This window comes from Neophocaena asiaeorientalis, unplaced genomic scaffold (assembly GCF_003031525.2).
Source record: "Neophocaena asiaeorientalis asiaeorientalis breed wild unplaced genomic scaffold, Neophocaena_asiaeorientalis_V1.1 scaffold11, whole genome shotgun sequence".
NCBI lineage: Eukaryota > Metazoa > Chordata > Mammalia > Artiodactyla > Phocoenidae > Neophocaena > Neophocaena asiaeorientalis.
In genome coordinates, this window is record NW_020173124.1 from 7,166,040 (window position 1) to 7,181,951 (window position 15,912).

Below are 15,912 nucleotides of genomic sequence, written 5' to 3' on the forward strand. Positions count from 1 at the left end.
TCTTATTTTTGCTTGAAAACTCATATTTTATTATTGGCAGTGCATACTGTCAGGTGTTTTTCTTGAAATAACAGGTTTACTTGGTTCATTTTGGGAAAATTTCTGCCAAATACTCGTCTGAATAGCCTTGGTTGGTTTAGTTCACAACTCAATCATGCAAGGGCTTTTTTGGAGGTAATCATTGTACTTCAGTGTGTAGCAGCAGTGCTTTTGGTTAGTTCCCATTTTGTCACACAGAATATTGAGAAGAAGTCTACTCAAGGGTCAAGATTTTTAAAAAGTTAACAATTGTACTGCTTTCCATCAAGGACATTCTTAAGTGAAACTGGCCTTTTACAGAGAAACCTTGTGATATATGTGGTTGCTTTTTATTATTATGTTTATTATACTTAAAGTACAGAGATTGACCTGGAAAGCTGAACCCAATGTTATAACACTAGTAAGGCAGTAAATTATTGACATTTCAGGAAGATTTGAAGTTTCATATACTGGGAGACGAGACGATCTGTTTAGGAACAAATACAGTTATATTAAAAGTTGTCGTCTTATTATCTTATAGGTGCTATACTTGGTAGATCAGAAACTCAGGAGTGTATTTTCTATAATGCTAATTGGGAAAGAGATAGAACCAATCGAACTGGTGTTGAATCCTGTTATGGTGACAAAGACAAACGGCGGCATTGTTTTGCTACCTGGAAGAATATTTCTGGTTCCATTGAAATAGTGAAGCAAGGTTGTTGGCTGGATGATATCAACTGCTATGACAGGTAAGAACACATTTTATTTTTTTATGATAGTGTTGAATAATTTTCATTTCCTCCATTTCCCTCCCCCCATTTTTTTAAAAGGAGAAAGATCAATGCATGGATTTTCACTTAAATGTTTCTTTTTTAAGATGGGATTATGAAGACCATTATAACATGTTGTAATGACAAGATATATATTTTAAAGTAAAAAAAATATATAGCATGTTTATGTTTTATCTTTAATATACTTTGAATAATCTATCAAGTAGTGAGAACTTTAGATAAGAAACATTTCTTTCCATATGTTGTAGGGTTATAGGTTTTTTTAAACACCAATCTTAAGGAAGAAGGATTTTTAAAATTGCTTTAAGAGAGACTATATCTGTTGAAAATCTATCCTGAAGGAGAATAAAGCTTAATCATAGTATTTAATTTCCTTTTAGTTTCCCTCTTTATGTATCTGGAAGAAATTGATCTCACTACATTTCCTTGCAGAGTAGGCCTTTGTTCTTTATCCCAAGAGACATTTTAACTTGACATTCAGAATTACATCAGAACTAACACAATTCTCATAGAAAGCTACATTTTATTTAAAAAATCTTGTTTAAATTGTTTTATTCTGTTGGAAATAAAATATAGTGGATATGTCATTGACTGCCTGTGATCTTTCTGCAAGGTGTCCCTAGATGTTTGGCCGATCACTTAAACTGCCTGGGCCACAGGATTTTCACTGAGGGTGGGTGCTGATGACTGCAGAAGGTACAGAATCCTAGATAACCAGACTTTTTGGAGCCAAATAACTAATACACTCACGGAACTCTAGCTACATCCTGATCCACTTTCAGGGGCTTTAATAGATTACCACGAATCTGTGGTTGATTGGACATATGTGATTAGTAGTAAAATGTGTTGAATAAACTCATGAAAATTGAATTAGCTCCACTTTTGGTGAAAATTAAAATGGTCATTTAGGTATATATTTAGGATATACTTCTACATATTTGAATTTTCCGGGGGTTATTACTCTGTAATTATACATTTTAGCTGTATTTCTGATTATTAGCTTCTTTCTTGACAGAGGTGATAATTAAGTGATATTTGCTGTTATGAAAGAGTAAGTAGAGCCACTAGGGAAACAGTATAGATGTTCCTCAGAAAATTAAAAATAGCGGTGATACAGCAGTTCCACTTTTGGGTATATATCCAAAGGAAACGAAAACACTAACTTGAAAAGATATATGCACCTCCATGTTTATTGCAGCATTATTTACAATATCCAAGATGTGGAAACAACCTAAGTGTCTGTCAGTCGTTGCATGGGTAAAGAAAATATGGTCTATGTATACAATGAACTATTTTTCAGCCATAAAAAAGAAGAACATCTTGCCATTTGCGACAACGCTGATGACCTTGAGGGCATTATGCTAAGTAAAATAAATCAGACAGAGAAAGACAAATACCATATGATCTCACTAGTATGTGGAATCTTTAAAAAAAAGAAAAAGAAAAAAAAGAAAAGAACCCATATATAGAGAGAACCATTGGTGGTTGCCAGAGGCCGGGGGTGAGGGGTGGACATATGGGTGAAGGGAGTCAAAAGGGTATGAATTTTCAGTTATAAAACAAATAGGTCCTGGGGATATAATGGGGGATGTGATGTAATGGTGACTATAGTTAATAATACTGTATTGTATATTTGAAAGTTGCTAAGGAACTTAGCAACTTTTAAGTAAATCTTAAAAGTTCAATTGACAAGAAAAAAAATTTGTATCTGTGGTGATGAGATGTTAACTAGACTTACTGTGGTGATCATTTCACAATATATGCAAATATCCAATCACTAGGTTGTACACCTGAAACTAATATAATGTTATAGCGAATTATATCTCAATTTATAGAAAAAGAAAAATTGAGGAAGAAGTTGGGGAAAAAATGAGGTTTGGAGGTCATCTTTATTCAAAACTGTCTTTATTAATTAGTTGAAATCAGGGATCCCTGTTCTTTTTATTGTAAAATGCTACTGTGCTTCTCACCTAAAACCAGTATTACTGGAGATTATACTTTGCTAGATAATGTGAGTGAGTTGTTCAGTGCAAATGCCTGCTCTTACAGTGATAATTACTACATCAGCTTTGTTTCTAGGGGTTAAATGCCAATTTAAAAGTATGTGAGTTTCTGCTTTTATGTTCTGAATTTGATTAAAAAACAAATATTAAAGGTAGTAACATAAATAAGAGAAAGGAAAAGAAGATTCAAGAAATGTCAAAGTGTGGAGGAAAAGACAGTGGTAAAAAGAATGAAATTGAATGGCGAAAAGTATTGATAATTTACTTCAGTTAACTAGGCTAGGTATTTAATCACGTTAACCTATGATTTGATTCATGATTCTAAATATTAAATTTGTAAATTTTTCTTTATAAATTGTTAGAAATTTAGCTTTCATTTATCCTTTACTTTCTACTAAATAGACATTGGTATAGATTTTATTTCAAAGTTTAATTTTATTAAAATTGCCTTCTCCCTGAAATTTCTTGAGCTTTTCCCTTTAGAGTTAAATTCAACCTTGTTATTCTAACAGCCATTATAAAAGTTCACAGTTTATTTGTAATGTGTCTTTAAATCTACCTGATGTTATTAGCAATATTTAAATATCTGATTTTAAAAACTAGCTATAGCTAGTTTTTTAGTGGTTGATTAGGATTTAATCTAGATGCTAAATCCCTATCTTTTCAGTAACTCAGGTCCTATATAAACGACTGCCTCCCCCTACCCCTTAAGTCAGCCCACCTCCAGTCAGTTTTTTGAGTTACTAGGGCCTGTATGTTTGTTGTTACATATTGCTCTTGTTGCTTATCCTTAACCCTGTTCATTGTGTTCAGGGAATTTAAATCTCCTGCAAAAATGGCTTAATTCCCAAGCCTGGTTTAGGTCTCTGATGTTGAAATATGTTCTGCCACGAGATATGAACACGAATTATTTTGTGCCTGTGTATTTATATGTATACATAGGCGTATAGGTATGTATTTATATGTGTACACGTACAGTTTTTTATATATAGTGTTCAGTTTTTGTATTCATAAAATGGGAAAGCTATATTTCCTGTGAGTAAAAGTACCCTTAGACCAAATTTCTTCTTCATTGGCTTTATGTTCCTCTTCAAGCTTTTCTACTAATTAAACAAACAATTAAAAAGATGGTTGCCTTAGATTGATCATTAAAAACCAAATTAAAGAAGTGGTTTCAAGGAGCCAATGTGATTGTTATAAAATCAGCTGTTGATTTATTTTTCTGATGAGATTTAATAATAGGATTCAAGGAACATTTTTGACTTTTAAGAATTGATTATTGAATATTAATAAAAATCTCAAAGTTGACTATAAATGACTTATTCATTATTTTATCTCTGAGAACTTTAGAAAAACACCTATTGTAGATTCAGAGTAATAATGTCGATTTTAATTATTTCTCCTCTTTTTGTTTATAGGACTGATTGTATAGAAAAAAAAGATAGCCCTGAAGTATATTTTTGTTGCTGTGAGGGCAATATGTGTAATGAAAGGTTTTCTTATTTTCCGGAGATGGAAGTCACACAGCGTAAGTTCACAGGGAAAATGCATATGTCTGTTCAACTAGTAGATTGAAAACAAAGCATGTTTGTGTTGATGGAATAATTTACTCCCATCTTCTACTCTTTATTTTTTCTCCTAAAATTTGATGCTATAATAAATATTTATTGTGAAATTTTGTCGACCAAATCTGAGTGGTTTTCTTCCTCCTCTTTTCCACAGCTACTTCGAATCCAGTTACACCAAAACCACCCTATTACAACATCTTGCTCTATTCTTTGGTGCCACTTATGCTAATTGCGGGGATTGTCATTTGTGCATTTTGGGTGTACAGGCATCATAAGATGGCTTATCCTCCTGTGCTTGTTCCAACTCAAGTAAGTTATTGTCTTGTACTTTACGTTGTTTTAGATTTTACGCTTTAAAGAAATACTACTGTGGTGAAACCACAGTAGATTGTTACAAATCATTTTCCTTTGGGGTTAACTTTTGAATATTTATTGTCATGGGAACTATAGCTAATTTTGCAAACTTATTAATTTGCTGTGTCCTAAGTTTAAGGGTTGAAGTGGAGTAGAATAAAGAGTATTCCCATTTCTGTTCTTCTTTGGAGTTTTACTGTCATAGTACTTCAAAATGTGGGATATACTCTGCTGTCTTTCTTAAGAAGTAATTGATGATGGAGAAGTGATATCATAGCCCTTTCTTTCCCTTCTATTTTCTCCTCCACTCCTAAGTTTTTGTGTCTTTTTCAAAACTACTTGCCAAAAAATCCTTTTAACCATGGTGAGGGACCCAGTAAGGTAACCAAGAATGTGGGGTAGAGAAGTTTCACAAAGGCATCAAGAGGATGTATCTATAAAATTCTTGTTCTGGGAAGAGGAGCAACAGTTCTCATCATGTGTTGTTTGTAGTTCCAAGTATATATATTTTTATTTGCAGCATATGAAACGTGTACTGAAGTCTGAAAACTTTTTTAATGCTCTTGATTCTCCCTCCCTCGACACCGAATATATCTGAAAATATAGGTGTGGTGGGTAGGTAGTCAAATTCATGAAGTTTTCCTCACTCTCTGTCATGTGGACAGTTGGAGCTGACTCAGTGCTTTACAAGGACTTTTAATATAAGTAGTTATTATTCTACAGGCAGAGGAAACGTGATAACTTTTGGTTTAATTGCTTGAGATGTCTTTTTGTGTTTCTTTTGTGTTTCTTTTGACTCTTAAGATCAGATTACCTCAGCCTTCTGGATCTCTTGGTTTAACTTTGTTTCTCTAATACCACTAGGATTAATGGTTAAAACTTGATAGAAGAAAATGGTAAAGTCTTATAATTTAATGACCAAAACAACTTCTTCACTTCAAGCTTTATTTACATAACATATTCCTTTCTCAGTGCTTGAAGCAATCTGTTGGCATTAGATCATTGATCCCTGTAATCTTTGTAAGATGTGTATATGAAGAAATAAGCCCAAAGGTAAAACTCCTCATTTAGTAAATTAGGTAAACACACTATTTTGTACAGCTGAAATATTTTAACTTTTAACATTAGTAGATAACTTGTAGATTTGTTAAAAATCACTTTAAGAAGTTCTTTAAAATTTAAAAAATTTAGTGCCTAATAAATATATGTAGTTTACTCCAAAGTGTCCATAGAATACACTTTACTTTCTGTTGGTGGTAACTGTTTTTTATTTAATATCTACATTTAACAGAATGAGTATCTACTGTTGGTAACATGCATTGATTTGTGAAACTGTCTCTTTCAGTAACCTAAGAGCAGTTGCCTTTATTAGGATCACCAGCAGAAATAAATGTGGGAGCTAACTTCCTTCTAAACCTCCAGTTTGAATGTAATCATATCAATTCAGAAGTCTGTGATGCTGGTTCAAAAGGAGAGTTATGGACAAATGCAAATTAAATTTGGCACATAAAATATATTGATAGGGGGTTTTAGGAAGCTCCATTTTACTTACTTTGATGGTGGGTACAACAAATATTTGTGCAAAGACTATTTTAAATATATTTGTGCAGATTGTAATGACATAAATAACGATGCCACCTTGGGCTTATATAATTCTATTTTCAAAAATGATTATTTCCTGTACATGATTTTGCAAAGTAGTCAGTTTGCTTCATAGAGATCTACTTTTTTTTGTTTTGTTTTCTTATATTGTCTCTAATTAGTGATTAAATTGTTGTGAATTTAACACAAAAGAAAAGAAAAGAAAAAAAAAAGAAAGAGTATTTAAGTGTCTAAATTTGCCCTGGATTTGTGATATGATAGAAACAAACTGGAAACTACATTTAGAAACAAATTTGTTAAGTTTCTTAATAGAACTTTAAAAATAATAATGTAATCCTATAGATAACATTGATTTTTATAAAATATTGGTAAAAAAGTGTGGTTGGACATTTTTATTTAAAGGGCTGGATAACATATATTTGAGGCCACTTTATTTAGAAATGCTAATTAATTCAAGGGTTTGGATTTTTAAAAAGGAAAGATGCATTATTACTCATAAATAAGGACTAGGAATGTTCAATGAGTATCCATCTCTGTGGGTTTTAGATATTTGTTGCAATGGTTAATGTTATTGTACACATTTACTGAGTGTTTGTGTTGTTCTCTAGTGAATTTGCATGAATTGTATGAATTACTGAAAAATAAGGAATGAACTTAAAAAGGTTTTGTGAAGGAATGACCTGGAATGGTCAGGCTTTGTTATGAAAAATTTAAGACATGCCTGACTTTATGCTTTCCTTCTGTCATAAACTGTGTTGTGGAAAAGTAGCATTGTCATCAGTGTGGAACTTCATATATGTCATCTTTCACTGTTTGAAACGGTATAGAGTCATGCTGTAAGTCTCATTTTTGGTGAGAGGTTTATGCAGACTACTTCTGCAAGATTACTTAGTGGCCATCTTGTTACAAAATACTCAGTTTTATTTGTACTTCAAAAAAATGATTGATAATTGTATCAAGCATTAATTGAACATTTACAGTGTACTAGAGTACTGGTAAGTTACATAGATGTATTAATATATATATAAAAAAATATACAAAAAATACATAAAAATTTCCCCTTGATTTCCAAGTTGTGACCAGTATGTAAGGATCATCTTGGGAATTTGTTAAGAAATACAAATTCCTGGACCACGCCCCTGAAAGTATGGAATGGGGCCTGGGATATTATGATTCTAATAAGTTTTCCAGGCAGTTCTGGTGACCAGCCAGGTGTGGAAAGGACTGATCTGATTTTACCTCACAGGTTTGTTTATGTAGTGTTATAATCCCCATTTTATAGATAAAGAAATTGAGACATAGCAAAGCTCACAAGTGTCAGAGCTGGAATCTGAGCCAAGGACTCTCTGACACTAAAGCTTTGCTCTTACTGCTTATGCTGTTCTGCCTCTCTTTTTTCAGAAAGCAGATGCTTTTGCTGTTTCAGAGAATTCGGTAAACATCCCTGCCATTTCAAAATCATTCTATAAGTGAATTTATTTTCCTATTTTGGGATGTTGAGTAGTTTGACTACTAAAGTGGGCAATAGCGTGATCACATTGTCTCACAGAGGACAGAAGGGGAAATAAACACGTCATCTGTTTTCCATTAAAATTTTTTTAGCACACATTTTAGAATAGGGTTTATGAACATTGATTGGGTTGCAGGTAAAGATTCTTGTGCTTCTGAGTTGATAGTGCTAATGCCCTAGCTATTCAAGGCTTTTTTGAGGGACAGGAGAAGTCGGTCGGGGAAACATACTACACATTTGAAGTCTTAAGGTGTCTTCTGCATTTCACCCCATATTCATGTCCTCATATTCAAAGTTTAATTTCAAGACCAGTTAGGAAAAGATCTTACATTCTTGTTGTGCATTTCTGCAACAATCTTCCTTCTAATTTCTTCACTTTTAGACAATGACATAAAATTTGTCATTCTCTTTTCTTAGGGAAACTTTTTCTTAAAGCGTTGGCTAAAGGCTGGTGATAGCTTATTGATGGATCATTCCTACAATAAGAACTATATTTGAAGAGAATTTACAGTGATTCTCAGCAGAACAAGCTAACATTACATATACTGTGCTCATTCATTGGTCTGATCTCAGTCTTTTATTCTCTTTGTGGGTAAACGATCAGTCTTACAGGGTATTCTGGAGGACTAAGACTTACCTACAGACATCTCTTAATAAGCTGGTTCTGGCGCTTAAATGGTAGGATTCTTTATTTCTAAGACATCAAGTTGTTTAAAGTTTCTTCTGGTTTTGTTAGTATTTTGAAGAAGTGATACAGGAATATACATGCTTTAAAATCTGGTTTTTAATTACGGTTCTAATTTATTTTAAAATAAAAAATATTCTAAAATACATCTATCATAGTTAAAGACATAGAAAAACGTAATTGTGCTTTTTTTTTTTTTTTTTTAAGAAATAAGCCATTCTTCTTTCTTTATAACCTGTAACTACTATGTTTCTAACACTTTTTCATGTTATCACTGTCTTCCCCTCATCCTGGGTGAAAGCCTTGGAGACAGCAACTTCTCCTATTCTTAGCCCTGTTTTTTATGAACTCCAGTACCTTTTCATCCTTTCTGATCCTGTGGTTTTCAGGACATTATTACGCTGGAGGCTGAGATTATTTCTGTAGTCTCATAGCTTGTCTTCTTGTTTCCAGTTCTCTCTCTCCATTTATACTATTGCTATACAGTAACATTTTACATGTCTGATTATGTTACTTCCGTGCTTAAAAATTTTTGAGGGTTCTGACTGATCCAACAGCAAGAATACAAAGTTTGGAACATGGCATGTTATCTTCCATACTTTGTCTGCCTTTTGATTCTTTTCTTCCATTACACCCTAAGCCATCCATCATATGTATCTAGAATGGTATTAGTTACGTGCCATCCTTGAAAGAATTGAGAAAATAGTGCTCAAGTCAGTTTCTCTCTTTTGTGACTCAGATGAAATAACTTAGGTTGAGAAAGGTTCTGGCCATTTGTGAGCATGTTCCATTATCATACTTTATTATAAGCTCCTTAAAGACAAGGTATGTATTGTAATCACTACTGTATCTCGTGCAGTGTTTGTATGTAATAACCATTCTGTAAGTGATGAATTGCTGAATTGTTTCATTTAGTGTTATACTAAGATGATAATGCAGTATACCCAGGAATTGTTTAATAAACATTTTATGTGCTTTAGGACTTTATTTCTTGGGGGTAAGATAAGTTGAAGTATTTTAGGCTTTTATAAGAGAATGTCATTATTTGAGTCTTTCTGTAATCACAGGTGTGAAGCATCCTTTTAATTTGCATTACCTGGGTCACCTTTTCTTTTGCCTGTCCTGAAACTGTCTTTCTGTGTGTAGGTAGATGCTCTTACAATCTCCAGTAAGTAAATTGAATGCAAACTGGTTTTTCTAGTACCAGTGAGTCATGAATATGAGGGAATTGATGCATTGACTCTATTAAGAAGTCTTATTGTGGTTAATGTGGTTTCAGTGAAACCGTTTGCATTGCTTTCATAACCATATGTAAGCTTAAGTTTCCTTCTTATAAAATCTATATTTGTGCTGATAAAAAATACCAGTTGATAAGAAAATGCAGTTTAGGGGCTAGAAATTACCTACCTTTAACAAGGTATGAAGTTAGTTTCTTGTTAATTTTTGAAGGCTATATAATAGCACTAAAGTATTGCAGCATTAATACTTTTTAAATGACATCAATCTCTTCAGTCCTGACATAACATTTTCATGACATTTTGGTCTGACTAAAGGCTTTCAGATGTTTGGAATATTGAGTTCTGCATACAAAACAATGCTGTTGACCTTAATATTAAAGTAATAATAGGTTGTCGTTTCACGGTATGTGAGATTACTATCCACTGAGAAACCAAGCCATCTGTGACAATGCTTTGTAGTATTTTCCTGTTGAACATGAGTTTATATATGTACCCATTTAAAATTAATAAGATACTAAAGGATTAGCATAACATTATTCAGCCAAGTCAATTTAGGAGAGTGTGCTGCTTCCCTATTTGGAGAAGATGCAGGGAGAAGTTTACTGAGTTTTATTGAATATTTAATATGTTAGTATTAAGTTATACTTACAAAATAAATATTACATCTGTAGAAGCACATCTTGAAATAGGTTGATCGCTGAATGGCTGGAGTTTAAGAACACATCTCTCTCTTTCTCTTCCATTTAAAAATTAACTACAAATGCTTGCTTGTTATATAGCAAGGCAAATTATACAGAAAGAAGTATGTCCAAAAAAAGGAGAGAATCATTTGTTCTTCCTCTTTTTCCTTTATCAATTTCCTGAAGTAACCAGTTTTAACAGGTTGATGTGTATCTTTTCACATCTTTCTCTAATCTCATTTGAGTATATATATTTTTTCTTTTTTATAAACTATAAAATGTTATTCTACAGTTGCTTTCTTTTAACAGTATATTGACGACAGCTTTTCAGCTTAGTACTTTGAATCTATCTCATTCTGATTGTATGAAGTGTTTTTAAGTGAAATTTAGTGGAGCTTTAATGTATTCTCATAAAATACCAAAATTTGATGTTTTATTAGCTTAGGTTTTGTGTTAGGTTTCTGCTAAGAGCTAGAACCTACACTTCACAAATAGTTTTTAATTGTATTATTTTAGGATACTTAATGTGGGGGTATAATTCTACTGCCTAACTCTTGAGCACCTTTTTTTCTTTTTTTGCCATATATGCCTGAGAAATAGTACAGGGCTACTACAAATGTCTCTTTGTGTCATTATTTTTGTATTGATAACCTAAATTACAACTTATTTAAAAAAATTTTTTTTTTAATTTATTTTTGGCTGTGTTGTGTCTTTGTTGCTTCACGTGGGCTTTCTCTAGTTGCAGCAAGCGGGGCTACTCTTTGTTGCATTGCGTGGGCTTCTCATTGCAGTGGCTTCTCTTGCCTAGAGCATGGGCTCTAGGTGCACGGGTTTCAGTAGTTCAGCACATAGGCTCAGTAGTTGTGGTACACAGGCCTTAGAGCACATAGGCTTCAGTAGTTGTGGTTCGTGGGCTCTAGAGTGCAGGCTCAAATAGTTGTGGCACACGGGCTTAGTTGCTCCGCGGCATGTGGGATCTTCCTGGACCAGGGATCGAACCCATGCCCCCTGCATTGGCAGATGGATTCTTAACCACTGTGTCACCAGGGAGGTCCCACAACTTACTTCTATATATACTTCTAAACTAATTGTAGCGAGAAGTATCATAAATTATCCATAGATATGCAGCTTGACAAAGTATTACTCTAGTTAGGTGTATATAAGTTGTTTCTCTTACAAATGTACAGACAGGCCCACTTGGAGGTTGGCTGAAATTCTGTGTCCAAAAGCAAAAAAGAAAGGGAGAAGGAGCGAAAGGGGGAAAAAAAAAAAAGCTGTATCAAAAGCTTAAAACAAGTTAAAACTGCACATTAAAATTACTCAAAGCACCTTATTTCTAAAAATGACATATTAAATTTTAAAATCTGGAAACCAGTTTTTCTTTGGCCTGTGAAGGGCCTCGCGTTGTTTGCCAATTTGCAGATGGGACTGATGCATATAGACCAGAGTGCATAATATCTCCTTTTTCTTGTCTGGCAAGGAGATGGTAGATAGGAAGAAGTGAGCTTGCTTTTCTCTGTTTTTTATTTCCTGAACCTCATCCTCGATCTGTTCCATCATTCCTAGCTACTTCATTGCTGTCAAACCTTTTTCTATTAATTTGAGATAATAAAAATGAAGAAGTCCATTTGTTAGTGAAAGCTGCTTGCATCAGATAGGCTGGGTTCACCTTGGTTGGTTTGTTTTAGTTTTGCTTAACTATTCACCTGTTGCTTGAGCACCTACTGTATGCCAGGCGCTGTGCTTGATGTATAATGCTAAGTGGCTCAGGGACAGTCTTTGCTGGCCCTTCTAAGGGAGCCTACGGTTAACATGTAGGTGTACTACACATAGGTTGGTTGATTGGTTGTTTGACTTTGCAGCTTGGAGAGGAAGGGTAAAAAGAGTAAAAAGGGAATTGCTTCAACAATTTTGGGCAAAGATGGAGGAAAGGAGGAGAAATGTTTGATTCCATTTCTGTAGTGATTGGGAGAAGAGCCACATCTAGGGTGCTGGGCTAATTTTAAGTGCTCAATAAGTTTTAGCCGTTAATTGTCAATGACTTCAAACTTGTACTCCAAAGGAAGAATTTTTGTTGAAACCATTGATTTCAGTATTAAAAAAGATTGTGTTGAAATTATTTTACTTGAAAATAATTTCAAAATATTGGCATATATATGTGTCAATACTTTGAAGTTAATTTCAAATAATAAAAAATTTCATTTTGAGTACTCTGTCAAGCACTATACAGAGCACTTTATACATATTAACTCAGTGTAATCTTTCAATACCCCATGATGTATATAGGTGAAGTGACTTGGCCTAGAGTCAGTCTGCTGAATGGCAAAGCCTTGGACATTTATGTCCAAGAATTATTATTATCCATTGAAGTAATTTTAATTGAATAGCTCATTTCAGTAAATTATTAGGTTGGGTCCATAAAAAACTAAAGTAGGATACAGGGAGGGATCAGAGTACATAATTTACATTTAAAATAGTTTTTATAGTGACTATATATAGCCTTGCAGATAAACATAACCATTTTATCACATCACAGTTTATTAATGTATAGCACGGTCCTTTTCCTTTTTTCCACTTGCAGAACACAAATGCTAAATAAAAATAAAGTTTCTTCTGTACCCAGTAATAAACCTGATGCTCCTGAGCAGCAGCCAGAAGAATAGGCATGTCTACCGTCTCTCTTTCAGACTTGCACCTCCAGTGCTGACTAGCCTGAGGAGCTAATCACGTCTTAGGGAACTTACTCAGAATCCTCATTCATCCACCTTGGTCTGCCTTCATGCTTTGCTTTTGGAAGGAGTTAAGATGTGAGAAGTAGGAGTTGGTGTATCATAGAGGAATTTTGAAGACCTAATTGGATAGAATCATGGCTGTGTATTTGACAGTATCAGTATTATTAAATCTGTTAATGTATAATGTCTTGCTTTCCTTAGCTCAGAAGCATTTGTCCTGATACACATACTATATTATTTCTTTACATATTCTATTTCTGTCTGCTTGGCAATAAATAGTCTTTTTTAAAATTTGCAATTGTAAAATGTCTTAGAATGTAAGATAATTATATGATTAAGAGGAGACAAATTCAGAATTTGTCAGTTTTCAAATACTTTGTTGAGCAGCTACTTAATTCTTCTTGATCGTCCAAAGAGGTTGTTGAGTGAGTTATTAAAAAAATTATATATAAATATAGATCTTGGAATGGTTTAAATGGTAAGAGAAAATTTATAATATATTTCACATATATTTATAGCATGTAAAATCCATATTTCTAGAAAGATTTCTTTGTATTCTAGTTCTGTGTATCTAACTGCGTTCTAAATATTTCCACTTAGATCTCTCCAAGCACTTAACAATACAAGGGTAATGATCTTCTCTCTCAGACCTGGTTCTCAGTAAATGGAACCAGTAACCATTTGGTTGCACAAGACAGAAATCTAGGATGTGTCCCAGTACTGTTTTTTTCCACCTTATCTGCCTCCCTCTAGTACTTACTTCGTTGCTCAAGGATCCTCTCCTCAGGAGGTCTTCTCTTATTTACCTTGCCCAGTATAAGTTAGGTTTCTCTTTACAGGTGCTCAAGGTAACTAAACTGCTTTTTATTGCTCTTATTTTATAATTATGCATTCATTAGTATGATTCTTTGATTAGTCTTTCTTCCCCACACTATAGTAAGTGTCATGAGAGCCTGGGTAGCCAGTGCCTGGCACAAACTAGGTGCTCAGTAAAGATTTGTTGAATGAATAGAGAAGTATTATTCATTCCTTTCTGATGTTTGTCAATAGTTAATTTCTTTTCCCCTTAAGGAATAAGCAGCAAGGCTCTTTCTCATCCAGCAACCTAATTACTTGACGTTAATGTGCTGATTTGGTTTTCACTATTATCTCCAGTCACAGTGCATGATATTCAAGTTTCATTTTCCAAGTTGTGAATACAGATTATTTTGTTTGGTTACTCTTTATCTATTTGTGTATTTCGGTGAATTATTTTTTTTTGGATTCTGTTTTGCCTCTTATTTTGTAACATAGTTTATGCATTGAGGCCTGCTCTTGGTGTCTTTTGTTTAGTTTGGATCGTTCTATAGCTTATTCTAATACTCATTTGTTGAGAGGTATATTGAGCAAAGGTACACTTTTTTGGTAAGATGCATGCACAGCACCTACTTGCCCAGTGTTATTACAGTGGCATCTTTGTCTTGGAAAGCACTGGTATGAAAAGAAAAACAGAGATGTTTAAGCCTTGAAAGCTACAGTCTAGTTACTCATTTGGCATGTATTTCTTTCAAGGGATGAATTTTACTTTGGAGTACTGATAAAATGTTTTGATAGTGGGATTAGCTAAGCCTTTTAGATGAATTATTAAATAATCCTGAATCATTATCACAGGAGAAAATCAAGAAGCAAGAAAAACTAGTTAAGCAACTGGTACATATAAACAAGTTGTCAAATCTTTTTTGTCAGTGCTATTTGTTCTCTGTAGAAATATTGGAAACTGGGAAATATAGTCAAGTGTTTGGAGGAATTCGAAGTCTTTCTTTACACTGGTGACAATATTTCTCTTGATTTTAAATTAGGGCCCTTCCTTACCTGTTGTGGGATGACTAGGAAAATGAAAATCTTGTTCTTTATCAGTATCTGAGTGTCCTGAGCCTGAAAAATATGCATGGATGCTTCCTTCCAGGGCCACCACTGCTTGACCTCTTCACTCTGGATTGTAGCTGGGGAAGTAGTTAACAGTAGGCCTGGTCTGTCACTGTGTTCTACTCAGTTCTGATCTTACTCTTCTCCCATCTTATTTTCTTTCCCTAGTTGCACACACTCACATAGGCACTAGAAATGTTTTTTTGTCTCACTGTAAGGATTCTCCTGTCTTCCATGAGAGGGGAATGAAGCAGTTCAGGAAGTTGGAGATTCTAGATTCTTAGGACAACTGTCTGAGGAACTTAACTCTAGCTATATAAAAATTTCTTTTGCTGCTCCTACAGTTTTTGTTAAAGGCAGTACTGCCCTCTGGTGTCCAGAGTCCAATTCCAACGCATAGCTTCTCAGCTAAATTGCTTTTTTTAAAAAAAACTCTTATAGTTAGTCCTTAGAACTTCTTAGAAAAATAAGTAACAATTATTTAAGACTAGGTTTAGTTTATTTGCTGGCTTGAAGTCCATTGGATCAGGTAACTTGGGGTCATACTAGAGTCATCTATATAATAATACCTCTTATCTGATAGGTAATGTCCAAGATTTAAAAAAGAATATATTACTTTCCTCTGTTTATAAGGAAAGTGTTCTCAGTTCTCATTTAAAAAATATGATACATTGGATCATTGCCAGCTTCTAAAAAGCTAAATCCATTATTCTCCTTCCTTCACTTTTGTAACTGATGTGTCATTTTTCATTTCATTCTGGATATAAATCGTAATTTCTTTTGCCTGTGTTTTTTCTTCACAAGCACGCCTTTCATATAATGATAG

At 33.8% G+C, this 15,912-nt stretch overlaps 1 protein-coding gene across 3 annotated transcripts in view; it reads left to right on the forward strand.

The window, feature by feature from the left end:
• Positions 1 to 15,912, forward strand: part of ACVR2A (activin A receptor type 2A) — an 83,245-nt gene that overhangs the window by 46,522 nt on the left and 20,811 nt on the right. For 2 of the 3 annotated variants that reach the window (XM_024744086.1, XM_024744087.1), the window contains exons 2-4: positions 560 to 767; positions 4,231 to 4,340; positions 4,535 to 4,689. In XM_024744086.1, the coding sequence (XP_024599854.1) occupies positions 560 to 767; positions 4,231 to 4,340; positions 4,535 to 4,689 (473 nt within the window). Of the gene's footprint in view, positions 1 to 559; positions 768 to 1,422; positions 1,506 to 4,230; positions 4,341 to 4,534; positions 4,690 to 15,912 lie in introns of those variants that run through there. The other variant, XM_024744088.1, reaches the window with a different exon arrangement.